The sequence below is a fragment of the Mandrillus leucophaeus genome, unplaced genomic scaffold, assembly GCF_000951045.1.
Source record: "Mandrillus leucophaeus isolate KB7577 unplaced genomic scaffold, Mleu.le_1.0 Scaffold111, whole genome shotgun sequence".
Classification (NCBI taxonomy): domain Eukaryota; kingdom Metazoa; phylum Chordata; class Mammalia; order Primates; family Cercopithecidae; genus Mandrillus; species Mandrillus leucophaeus.
In genome coordinates, this window is record NW_012099321.1 from 4,405,853 (window position 1) to 4,417,922 (window position 12,070).

The window sequence follows — 12,070 nt, forward strand, 5'->3', positions numbered from 1 at the left end:
TATTTGGGAGTTTCTACAAACAGGATCATGCCACTGCAAATATGGCATTATCCTGTTTTATGCCTCATTCTTTCTTTTCTTTCTAGATGTCTTTATCTATTAATCATGTGTCTTTGCCCCTTGCCTAATTTGTTCATTGGTTCTGTTTTTTTTTTTTTTTTGTCTTTTTTTTGATGGATTATTTGGGAGTTTCTACAAACAGGATCATGCCACTGCAAATATGGCATTATCCTGTTTTATGCCTCATTCTTTCTTTTCTTTCTAGATGTCTTTAGTGTATTGAATGGAAACAGTAAGGGGGGACATTTCTGCTTTGTTTCTATCTTGGGAGAAAGTTCTCAGTCTTTTAACACTGAATTTGTTTTTAACTAGTGAGGTTTTTGTAAAGGCCTTTATCATGTTCAAGAGGTTCCCTTCTATTCCAAATTTGTCAAATTTTATTGTGAATGTTTATTGGGTTTTGTCAAATGCTTTTTCTACATTTATTGTAATGATCATGTGTTTTTCTTGCTTTAGTTTATTGATGTGGTGTACTATATGAATTAATTTTTGGATGTTAAACCATTCTTGCATTTCTGTGATAAATGATGTATAATTCTTTTTATATGTCACTGGAATTTGTCTGCTAATATTTCATTAGAGAGTTTTGTGTCTTTATTCAAGAGAGTTATTGGTCTATAGTTTGTTTTTTGTAATGTCTAGATTTAATTATTGTATAATTGTATAACCAGCATAATTCTGACCTCATAGAATACATTTAGAAATGTTTCTTCTCTATATATTGAAAGAATTGTGAATGGATTAATATTATTTCTTTAAACATTTGATAGCATTCACTATTAAATTCATCTGCACCTTGGCCTTTCTTTTTGGGAAGATTTGTAATTACTAGTGTAATCTTTGTTATAGGTCTATTTGGATTTTATTCAGTTTTGGTAACTTGTTTCTTTTTAGAAATTTATTCATTTTATCTAAGTTATCCAATATGTTGGCATAAAATTGTACATCACATTTCCTTTTTTTTTTTTTCAAGATGGAGTCTCACTCTGTCACCCAGGTTGGAGTGCAGTGGCACAATCTTGGCTCACTGCAACCTCTGCCTCCCAGGTTCAAGTGATTCTCCTGCCTCATCCTCCCAAGTAGCTGGGATTACAGGTGCCTGCCACCATGCTCACCTAATTTTTGTATTTTTAGTAGAGATACGGTTTCATCATGTTGACCCAGCTGGTCTTGAACTCCTTACCTCAAGTGATCTGCTGGCCTACATTTTCTTATAATACTTTGAATTTCTAAGAGACAGTAGAAAAGTACCTTTTTATTTCTTATTTTAGTAATTTATGTCTTTTATATTATTTTTCTTGGTCCGTCTAGTTAAGGGTTTGTCCATTTTGTCGATCTTTTCAAAGAATAATCTTGTTTCATTGATTTTCTTTGTTTTTCTATTTTCATTTACTTATGCTTTAATTTTTTTTTGCTATTTCTGCTTGCTTTTGGTTAGTTTGTTATCATTGTTTAAATGTCTTAAGGTGGAAATTTAAGTTATTGATTTGATACCTTCCTCTTCTCTTGTTTTCTTTTCTTTCTACATAGGTACCTAAAGCCACACATTTCTCTACAAGCATTGCTTTATCTGGATTCCATAAACTACACTATGGTGTGTTTTTGTTTTCATTAAAATATTTTCTAGTTGTCTTTGCAATTTTTTTGATTCATGGGTTATTTAGAAGTGTGTTTTTAAATTTTCAAATTTTTGAGGATTTCCTAGATTTTTTTCTCTTGTTCATTCTAATTTAATTCAATTGAAGCAAAAAGTGTACTTTTGTGACTTCAGTTTTATTTTTTGAGATTTTTTGTGGCCTAGAATATGGTCAATCATGAAGAATATTAATTATGCACTAAAAAGAATATGAATTCTGCAGTTGTTGGGTTAGTCAGTTGGCTTGTGTTGGCTAATAGTTTCATTTATCATGCGTATCATCCTGGCACTTTGGGAGACTGAGGCAGGCAGATCTCTTTTTTTGTTGTTGTTGTTTAAACAGAGTCTTGCTCTGTCACCCAGGCTGGAGTGCAGTGGGCATGATCTTGGCTCACTGCAAGCTCCGTCTCCTGGGTTCACACCATTCTCCTGCCTCAGCCTCCCAAGTAGCTGGGACTACAAGCGCCCACCACCATGCCCTAATTTTTTGTATTTTTAGTAGAGAGTGGGGTTTTACCGTATTAGCCAGGATGGTCTCAATCTCCTGACCTCGGATCCCCCCACCTCAGCCTCCCAAAGTGCTGGGATTACAGGCGTGAGCCACCACGCCCAGCCAGGAGGATCTCTTGAGGCCAGGAGTTTGAGACCAGCCTAGGCAATATAGTGAGATCTCATCTCTACAAAAAAAAAAAAAAAAAAAAAAAAAAAAGGTCCAGCCATGGTGGCACATGCCTGAAGTCCCAGCTAGCTGGGAGGCTGAGGTGGGAGTATCACTTGAGTCCAGAAGGTAGAGCCTGCAGTGAGCTGAGATTGTGCCACAGCGCTCCAGTCTGGGTGACAGAATGAGACCCTCAGTAGTTTCATTCAAAGATTTTTTTTTGTGCTTGTTGATTTTTTGTCTAGTTGTTCTCTCCATTATTGTGAGTGGAGTACTTAAGTTTCCAAATATGATTATTGAATTATCTATTTCTTCTTTCAATTCTGTCAGTTGTTCTTTCATGTATTTTGAGGCTTGGTGTTTAATGTGTGTGCACTTATAATTTTTATGTCTTTGGGATACAGCGATGATTTTACTTTTGTGAAACGTCCTTCTTTCTTTCTGACAATATTTCTTGTCTTTAAGCCTATATTGTCTGATATTAGTATAACTTCTTTTTATGGTTACTTTTTACAATATATATATTTCCATTCTTTTATTTTCAACTTATTTGGATATTGAATCTAAGGTGTTTCCCTTGTAGACAGCATGTAATTGGAGGTTATTTTTTACTTTTTATTTTTTGAGATGGAGTTTTCCTCTTCTTGCCCAGGCTGGAGTGTAGTGGCGTGATCTTGGCTGACCGCAACCTCCGCCTCCCGGGTTCAAGTGATTCTCCTGTCTCAGCCTCCTGAGTAGCTGGGATTACAGGCATGCACCACCATGCCTGGCTAATTTTGTATTTTTAATAGAGACAGGGTTTCTCCATGTTGGTCAGGCTGGTCTCAAACTTCCGACCTCAGGTGATCTGCCTGCCTCGGCCTCCCAAAGTGCTGGGATTACAGGCATGAGCCACTGCGCCTGGCCCAATTGGAGGTTAGTTTTTAATACATTGTACAATCTGTCTCTGCTTTTTGGTTTGGATTTCTAGATCATTTGCATCAAATATAGGTATTTATATGGTTGAATTTATACTCAATATTTTGCTATTTTTACTACTTATTTTCTTTGTGGTGATCCAGGCATTCTAATATGTCTTAAATATCATGATTTACTTTAGATTAATATTTATTTCTGATATAGAAACTTTGCTCCAATATAATGGAATTCTTTCTTCTCTGTACTGTTCTTGTCACATTATTACATCCATATTTTTTAAACCCAAATATATATCATCATAGTTACTGCTTTTTCACAGTGCTATATCTTTTAAAGACACTGAAAGGAGAAATTAGAAAAACTATTAAAGTCTTTTATGTTAGCTCACAAATTTACCCTGCTTTTTGGGTTACCATCTGGTGTTATTTCCTATTAGCCTAAATAAATTTCTTCAGTATTTCTTGTGAGACAGGACTTTATTTCACCATTTTAAAAACAGATTTTGCTGGATATAAAATTGTTAGTTGATAGATTTTTTTTTCTTTCAGCACTTTTTATGTCTTCACTGCCTTCTGGCCTACATTATTTCAAATGAACAATCTGCCACTAATTGTATTAATGCAGCTTCCTTGTACATAATGAGTTTTTTTCTTGATATTTTCAAGATTTTCTCTTTATGTTTGACTTTCAACATATTAAATGATGTATCTTGGTGTGCATCTTCTTGTATTTTTTTTCTACTTGAGGTTGACTGAGATTTTAGATGTGTAGACTAACGTTTTCCCTCAAATTTTGGATGTTTTTGGCCATTATTCAAATATTTTTTTTCTGACCATGCCATTGTTTGGATGTTTGTTCTCCCAAATCCCATGTTGAAATTGGACCCCAGTGGTGGAGGTGGGGCCTTATTGGAGGTGGTTGGGTCATGATGTCCCTCATGAATGGCTTAGTGGCATCCTCATGGTAATTAGTGAATTCTTGATCTATTAGTTGAGGCCTGGCACCTCCCCCTCTCTCTTTCTTCCTCTCTCATCATGTGATCTGCTCCCCTTTGCCTTCCACCACGGTTGGAAGCTTCTTGAGACTCACATCAGAAGCAGATATTGTTGTCATGTGCAGAGATGTAATATCTACATGATTTCTTCAACTATAATCAACATCAGTGATGACTGTGAGTTTCCCAGTAGATTAGGCTATGTTTGTGACTGGGGACTGTGGTGAGGCTTTACTGGGGATGGGGGAACCAGGCAAGCCAGTCCACAGTGGTGGCAGTGGCAGGTCAGGTGGATGGGGCCCTGGGCAGTGTGTGACAGCAGCAGTGGCAGTGGCAGCAGTGGGCCAGTCCTCAGGCTGTCTGGTGGTGCATGTGAACACCATTAGTGGTGGCAGTAGGTTAGGTCAGCCAGTTCCAGGCTCCTGGCTGGTGCATGTGGGTGGGCACTGGTCAGAGTTGTGGCAGGCTAGGTGGGCTTTTCCAGGCCCCTGGGAGGCATGCATGGGCACTGGTGCTGGTAGCAGATGGGGCTGGCCAGATATCAGATCCCTGGATAGTGCATGTAGGCACCAGGGGTGTTGGGTGGCCTGAGCTTGCCCTCAGGCCCAAGGACTGCGTTTGGATGGGCCGGTCCTCAGGCTTACTGAAGGCCCATGCAACCGTGCTGTGGCCCTGCTGCTGGGAGCGTGTGGGGTTGCTGTCAGTGTTGGCAGCCCCAGGCATGTGGCTCTCAGGCTCTGGGGAGTGCATGCTTCATCTCCCTTTGTCCTGGGGGCAGTCTTCCCAATGTGCTACATCACCCCTTCTCTGGGGCGTCGTACACTTTGTGGGCTAGAGTGCTGGGGACCCAGGTGCCCCACTTGTTCAGCTGGCATTGTGCTGTGATAGCCCTGTGGGTGGACATGGGATGTCAGCAGGGCTCCAGGGCTGTGGAAATGGGTCTGCTGGGTCCCAGGGCAGGATGCGATCTGCTGGCGCTGGTCTTTCAACATGGGGCTGTGCTGCCTCTGCTTGGGTATCGAAGGGTGAGTGGGACTCAGTGTGAATTCCCTCTGAAACAATTCAGTCACCAGGAGTGCAGCTAGGCAGGGCGCGTGAAGGGTCAGGGGCTCCCCTGTGGCTTGTATTGCAGGCATTCATGGAGGGACCCTGGACCGTGGAATACCTCTCGCTTGCTTCTTCTCTACAATGGGGACTTCTCCTGGCCAGCCCAGCTGCTTCTTTGCTTCCCTTTCCTTCCAGGCCTCAGAGGTTCCCTGTCCCTTCCCTGCGGAAATTCTACTTTTCTCTCCTAGATTCTCTGTTTGACATGTACTTATCTGCTCACTGTTTTGGTACCTCTTTGTTGAGGAGGCAAATACAAATTTACCGTAATTGTTTAGTAAATTATCTTATGGCCTCCATTAATCAACTCATCTACACTCTAAGATCTACCTAAACTTCTCTATATAGCCTGCAAATCAAGATATTTCATGATAACACCCATAGTGAAAGTATAGCTAAAAGAAGTATTATCTGGGATACTAATAATGGTTACTAAGTTTTGGTTTTGAGAAAAATATTCATCTAAGAACTGCTCAGGGAAACTGCTTGCACATCAAATCCACCTTAAAATAAGATAAAGATGGGGCCGGGCACGGTGGCTCACACCTGTAATCCCAGCACTTCGGGAGGCTGAGGCGGGCGGATCACCTAAGGTTGGTAGTTCGAGACCAGCCTAACCAGCATGGAGGAACACCGTCTCTTCTAAAAATACAAAATTAGCCGGGCGTTGTGGCACATGCTGTAATCCCAGCTGCTAGGGAGGCTGCAGGAGAATCACTTGAGCCCAGGAGGCAAACTTTGCTATGAGCTGAGATGGCGCCATTGCACTCCAACCTGAGCAACAAGAGTGAAACTCTGTCGCAAATAAATAAATAAATAAATAAATAAAAAATAAAAATAAAAATATAAAGATGCTCAAGCATCTGTGTTCAGTTATCACATTCAGATCAGGCTCACTAAGGAGCTAGTGTCACCAATGCAAATTTAAAAAGTAGGATGCTCTGATGTTTCAGGATTAGGATTTTCTCTTTGGTGCTTCTGCTTTATATTTGCCATATGCCTGTTTTGGTTCTTTTCTCAATTTATGTCTGGTTTTTCTTTTTTAAAAATTAACTTTTGAAATTTTGGAAGAATTTTAGATATACAGAAAAATTGCTAAAAGACTACAGAGTTCCCATATATACTGTTCACTCAGTTTCCTGTGATGTTAGCTCTTATATAGCTACATGGATACATTATATTTATTAAATACAAGAAATTAATATTGATACATTACTAGTAAGGAAACTACTTTATTAAGATTTCTGGATTTCAACCAGTTTTTCTTCTACTGTCCATTTTGTTCTGGGATCCAATCCACGATACTACCCAGCATGCCCCCCTCTCAGGCTCCTTTGCTCTGTTTCTCAGTCTTTCCTGGAATTTCATGACCTTGACAGTTCTGAGGTGGTCAGGTACTTTGTAGAACACCCCTTGATTTGCATTTGTCAATATTTTCTCATGTTCAGTGAATTTTAGGGAAGATTAACATAGAGATGAGGTGCTCTCCTCATGACATCGTATCGTGGGGTACATGATATCAAGTTGACTTACCACCAATGATGTTGACTCTGGTTTCATTTCTGACCTGGCAACAACCTGCCTCATTCTTCTTTGATCTGTGTGATACCCTGGTTGCTTCTTATTTTCAGAGATCCTGGAATGCTTATCTTTTTTCTGTGTTTTGATATTGGTGTCCTTTTCATTTTTATGTTTTAACTAATTTTTTCCTCTGTTTCTCTAACTCTTGCTTTTCACATGTTCCCTTTTGCTGTATAAAATCTCATCACTGAGGTTCACTGACCTACAGATATTCCAACCTATTGTCATTCATATTCTAACTTGAAAATAGTAGAGATAAAATCAAAGACAATATTAAATTTTGTTCAATAATCTTCTGTTTAAAATATAGGGAAAAGGTAATATATCTTAGGAGAGTTTTTAAGAAAATGGTTAAATAATTTTTATGACGGACAGAGTAAGCTTCACTGATGTGGACTATCCTCTTATCCCAATGATGCCACCTAAATAGGTATTTTAGCATAGCGCGTGGCCTATTCATTCATAAGAGGTTACAGGTTAGTTACAGGTAGATTTTTAATCCTATGTGAATCCTTAGACTAGGTTTATTTGTGTGGAAATAGTAAAAGTCCATTATAAAATAAGTAAATATTAATTTTTTTTATGTTTCGCTGCAGATTTTAAATCACATGTAGTCTGAGAAATGTAATGAAGATGTTTTAAGCATTGTTGGAAGAGATTAATTGATATAAAACTATTGTCTTGCTTCTTGTATTAAATTTGTCTTCACTGTCAGTTGTTTTCAATTCTCTAGGAACAAATATCCTATATTATTCCAATAGATGAGAAACCGTACACTGTGCACCTTAAACAGAGGTAAATTTTTATTCTTTTGTTTTGGATTTTGTTTTGTTTCTATGAAGCTGTTTACTCATAATAGAAAATGGAGTATGAGAAAAATACATGTAGTTATTATTAATTTTTTAAATTGTCTTAAGTAAACAGATGCTCTCCTGTGGCTTAATTAAAGTTTGGTTTTAATGTCTCAAGTAGTCTTTGGTAAAAGGGAGTTAGAACAAAAAACAGGGACTTATCTCCTGAAGACTGATTTATAATATTAAGTTGGCAGGACCAGCAGGACCTATGTCATTAGGGCAGAAGTCACAAAAATAAGTAAATCTGTAGCTGATTTATATCAGTTAGGGTTTATCAGAGAAGTGGGATGATCACGAGGAATATGGGATAGGGATTTAATACAGATCTTATAATGTTGCAGAGCTGGCAAATACTTTATGGAAAATAGTCCTAGCTTTGCTACTCTTTAGAGAATTATTAAATAATTGAAATGATTTTCTATAGGGTTTAATTCTCTGATGTAAACCCAATTGGGAAAGGCTGGCTTGGAAGTCATTTGTGACATTCAAGAGGACAGCTTCAGCTAAACTAGTAAAACTAGACTACATGGCATTGGAAAGAGGTGAATTATGAGAAACTAGAGGTAGCAATTATGGACTTTTTCAAAAACATCCCTCAGAGAAAAAAGAGGCTTACATGAATATTTTGAAGAAAGAGAAAACAAAATATTTTGGTTGACGGAAAATTTCTTAAGGGAAGAAAAGAGAGATGAAAGGCGTAAACAGGTTGGGCGTGGTGGCTCTCTGTATTCCCAGCACTTTGGGATGCTGAGGCAGGTGGATCAAACTCCTGAGGTCAGGAGTTTGAAAACAGCCTGCCCAACATGGTAAAACCCCGTCTCTACTAAAAAATACAAAAATTAGCCGGGCATGGTGGCATGCACTTGTAATCCCAGCTACTCGGGAGGGTGAGGCAGGAGAATTGCTTGAACCCGGGAGGCAGAGGTTGCAGTGAGCCGAGATGGTGCCACTGCATGCCAGCCTGGGTGACAGAACGAGACACTGTCTCAAAAAAGAAAAAAAAAAAGATGCAAACAAGTGGTTTATTGTGTGTAAGATACTAAGTAATTCTCCCAAAGAAAAGGTTAACTTACTCATTTAGGCAGAAGAGAAAAGGAATATGGTGGACGATAACCCAAAGATCTTTGGGAAGAGTATGAGGGAAAGTTAGAGAGCTCACATTGCATTTGAACATCTTATTAAGACTATAAGCAGTGTTGAGAAATGGAGGGACCTGAGCTTGGGAGAGGGATAGGGCATGTGTATATCGTTTTGAGAAATTAACCGCTTAATGATTATGATAGCCTAATGACTATTAGGAAGCTACAGAAAATAGTTTACATGAAAAATAATGAGAAGCAGAACTATGGCTGCATAGAGATAGGGAGTTTCCTTTGGTTTTTGTGTGTGTGTGTGTGTGTGTTTTTAGTTCTTTTTTTTTTATTATTATACTTTAAGTTCTAGGGTACATGTGCACAACATGCAGGTTTGTTACATAGGTATACGTGTGCCATGTCAGTGTGCTGCACCCATCAACTTGTCATTTACATTAGGTATTTCTCCTAATGCTATCCCTCCCCCAGGCTCCCAGCCCCCAACAGGCCCTGGTGTGTGATGTCCCCCGACCTGTGTCCATGTGTTCTCATTGTTCAACTCTGACCTATCAGTGAGAATGTGCGGTGTTTGGTTTTCTGTCCTTGTGATAGTTTGCTGAGAATGATGGTTTCCAGCTTCATCCATGTCCCTGCAAAGGACATAAACTCATCCTTTTTTATGGCTGCATAGTATTCCATGGTGTATATGTGCCATATTTTCTTTATCTATTCTATCATTAATGGATATTTTGGTTGGTTCCAAGTCTTTACTATAGTGAATAGTGCCACTATAAACATATGTGTGCATGTGTCTTTATAGTAACATGATTTATAATCCTTTGGGTATATGCCCAGTAATGGGATGGCTGGGTCAAATGGTATTTCTAGTTCTAGATCCTTGAGGAATCACCACACTGCCTTCTACATTGGTTAAACTAATTTACACTCCCACCAACAGTGTAAAAGCGTTCCTATTTCTCCATATCCTCTCCAGTATCTGTTGTTTCCTGACTTTTTAATGATCGTCATTCTAAGTGGTGTGAGATGGTATCTCATTGTGGTTTTTATTTACATTTCTCTGATGACCAATGATGATGAGCATTTTTTCATATGTCTGTTGGCTGCATAAATGTCTTCTTTTGAGAAGTGTCTGTTTATACCCTTTGCCCACTTTTTCATGGGGTTGTTTTTTTTCTTGTAAATTTGTTTAAGTTCTTTGTAGATTCTGGATATTAGCTCTTTGTTAGATGGGTAGATTACAAAGATTTTCTCCCATTCTGTAGGTTGCCTGTTCACTCTAATGATAGTTTCTTTTGCTGTGCAGAAGCTCTTTAGTTTAGTTAGATTCCATTTGTCTATTTTGGCTTTTTTTGCCATTGCTTTTGGTGTTGTAGTTGTGAAGTCTTTCCCCATGCCTATATCCTGAATAGTATTGCCTAGGTTTTCTTCTAGGGTTTTTATGGTGTTAGGTCTTACATTTAAGTCTTTAACCCATCTTGAGTTAATTTTTGTGTATAGTGTAAGGAAGGGATCCAATTTCAACTTTCTACATATGGCTAGCCAGCTTTCCCAGCACCATTTATTAAATAGGGAATCCTTTCCCCATTTCTTGTTTTTGTCAAGTTTGTCAAAGATCAGATGGTTATAGATGTGTGGTGTTATTTCTGAGGCCTCTTTTCTGTTCCATTGGTCTATATATCTGTTTTGGTACCAGTACCATGCTGTTTTGGTTACTGTAGCCTTGTGGTATAGTTTGAAGTCAGGTAGTGTGATGCCTCCAGCTTTGTTCTTTTTGCTTAGGATTGTCTTGGCAACGCGGATTCTTTTTTGGTTCCGTATGAACTTTAAAGTAGTTTTTTCCAATTCTGTGAAGAAAGTCATTGGTAGCTTGATGGGGATAGCATTGAATCTATAAATTACTTTGGGCAGTATGGCCATTTTCATGATATTGATTCTTCCTATCTATGAGCATGAAATGTTCTTCCATTTGTTAGTGTCCTCTTTTATTTCGTTGAGCAGTGCTTTGTAATTCTCCTTGAAGAGGTCCTTCACATACCTTGTAAGTTGCATTTCTAGGTATTTTATTCTCTTTGTAGTAGTTGTGAATGGGAATTCACTCATGATTTGGCTCTCTGTTCATCTCTCATTGGTGTATAGGAATGCTTGTGATTTTCGCACATTGATTTTGTATTCTGAGACTTTGCTGAAGTTGCTAATCAGCTTAAGGAGATTTTGGGCTGAGACGATGGGGTTTTCTAAATATACAACATGTCATCTGCAAACAGGGACAATTTGACTTCTTCATTTCCTAATCGAATATCCTTTATTTCTTTCTCTTGCCTGATTGCCCTGGCCAGAACTTCTAACACTATGTTGAATAGGAGTGGTGAGAGAGGGCATCCTTGTCTTGTGCAAGTTTTCAAAGGGAATGCTTCCCATTTTTGCCCATTCACTATGATATTGGCTGTGGATTTGTCATAAATGGCTGTTATTATTTTGAGATACATTCCATCAATACCTAGTTTATTGAGAGTTTTTTTAAGCATGAAGGGCTGTTGAATTTTGTCAAAGGCCTTTTCTGCATCTATTCTGCATCAATAATCATGTGGTTTTTGTCATTGGTTCTGTTTATGTGATGGATTACATTTATTGATTTACATATGTTGAACCAGCCTTACATCCCAGGGATGAAGCTGACTTGATCGTGGTAGATAAGCTTTTTGATGTGCTGCTGGATTCGGTTTGCCAGTAATTTTTTGAGGATTTTCACATGATGTTTATCAGGGATATTGGCCTAAAATTCTCTTTTTTTGTTATGTCTCTACTAGGCTTTGGTATCACGATGATGATGGCCTCATAAAATGAGTTAGGGAGGATTCCCTCTTTTTCTATTGATTGAAATAGTTTCAGAAGGAATGATACCAGCTCCTCTTTGTATCTATGGTAGAATTTGGCTGTGAATCCGTCTGGTCCTGGACTTTTTTTGGTTGGTAGGCTATTAATTATTGCCTCAATTTCAGAACATGTTATTGGTCTATTCAGAGATTCAATTTCTTCCTGGTTTATTCTTGGGAGAGTGTGTGTGTCCAGGAATTTATCTATTTCTTCTAGATTTTCTAGTTTATTTGCGTAGAGGTGTTTATAGTATTCTCTGATGGTAGTTTGTATTTCTGTGGGATTGGTGGTGATATC

At 38.5% G+C, this 12,070-nt stretch overlaps 1 protein-coding gene across 2 annotated transcripts in view; it reads left to right on the forward strand.

The window, feature by feature from the left end:
* ADAM32 (ADAM metallopeptidase domain 32) overlaps positions 1 to 12,070 on the forward strand; it is a 160,737-nt gene that overhangs the window by 19,696 nt on the left and 128,971 nt on the right. For both annotated transcript variants that reach the window (XM_011993407.1, XM_011993415.1), the window contains exon 3: positions 7,685 to 7,746. In XM_011993407.1, the coding sequence (XP_011848797.1) occupies positions 7,685 to 7,746 (62 nt within the window). The remainder of the gene's footprint in view (positions 1 to 7,684; positions 7,747 to 12,070) is intronic.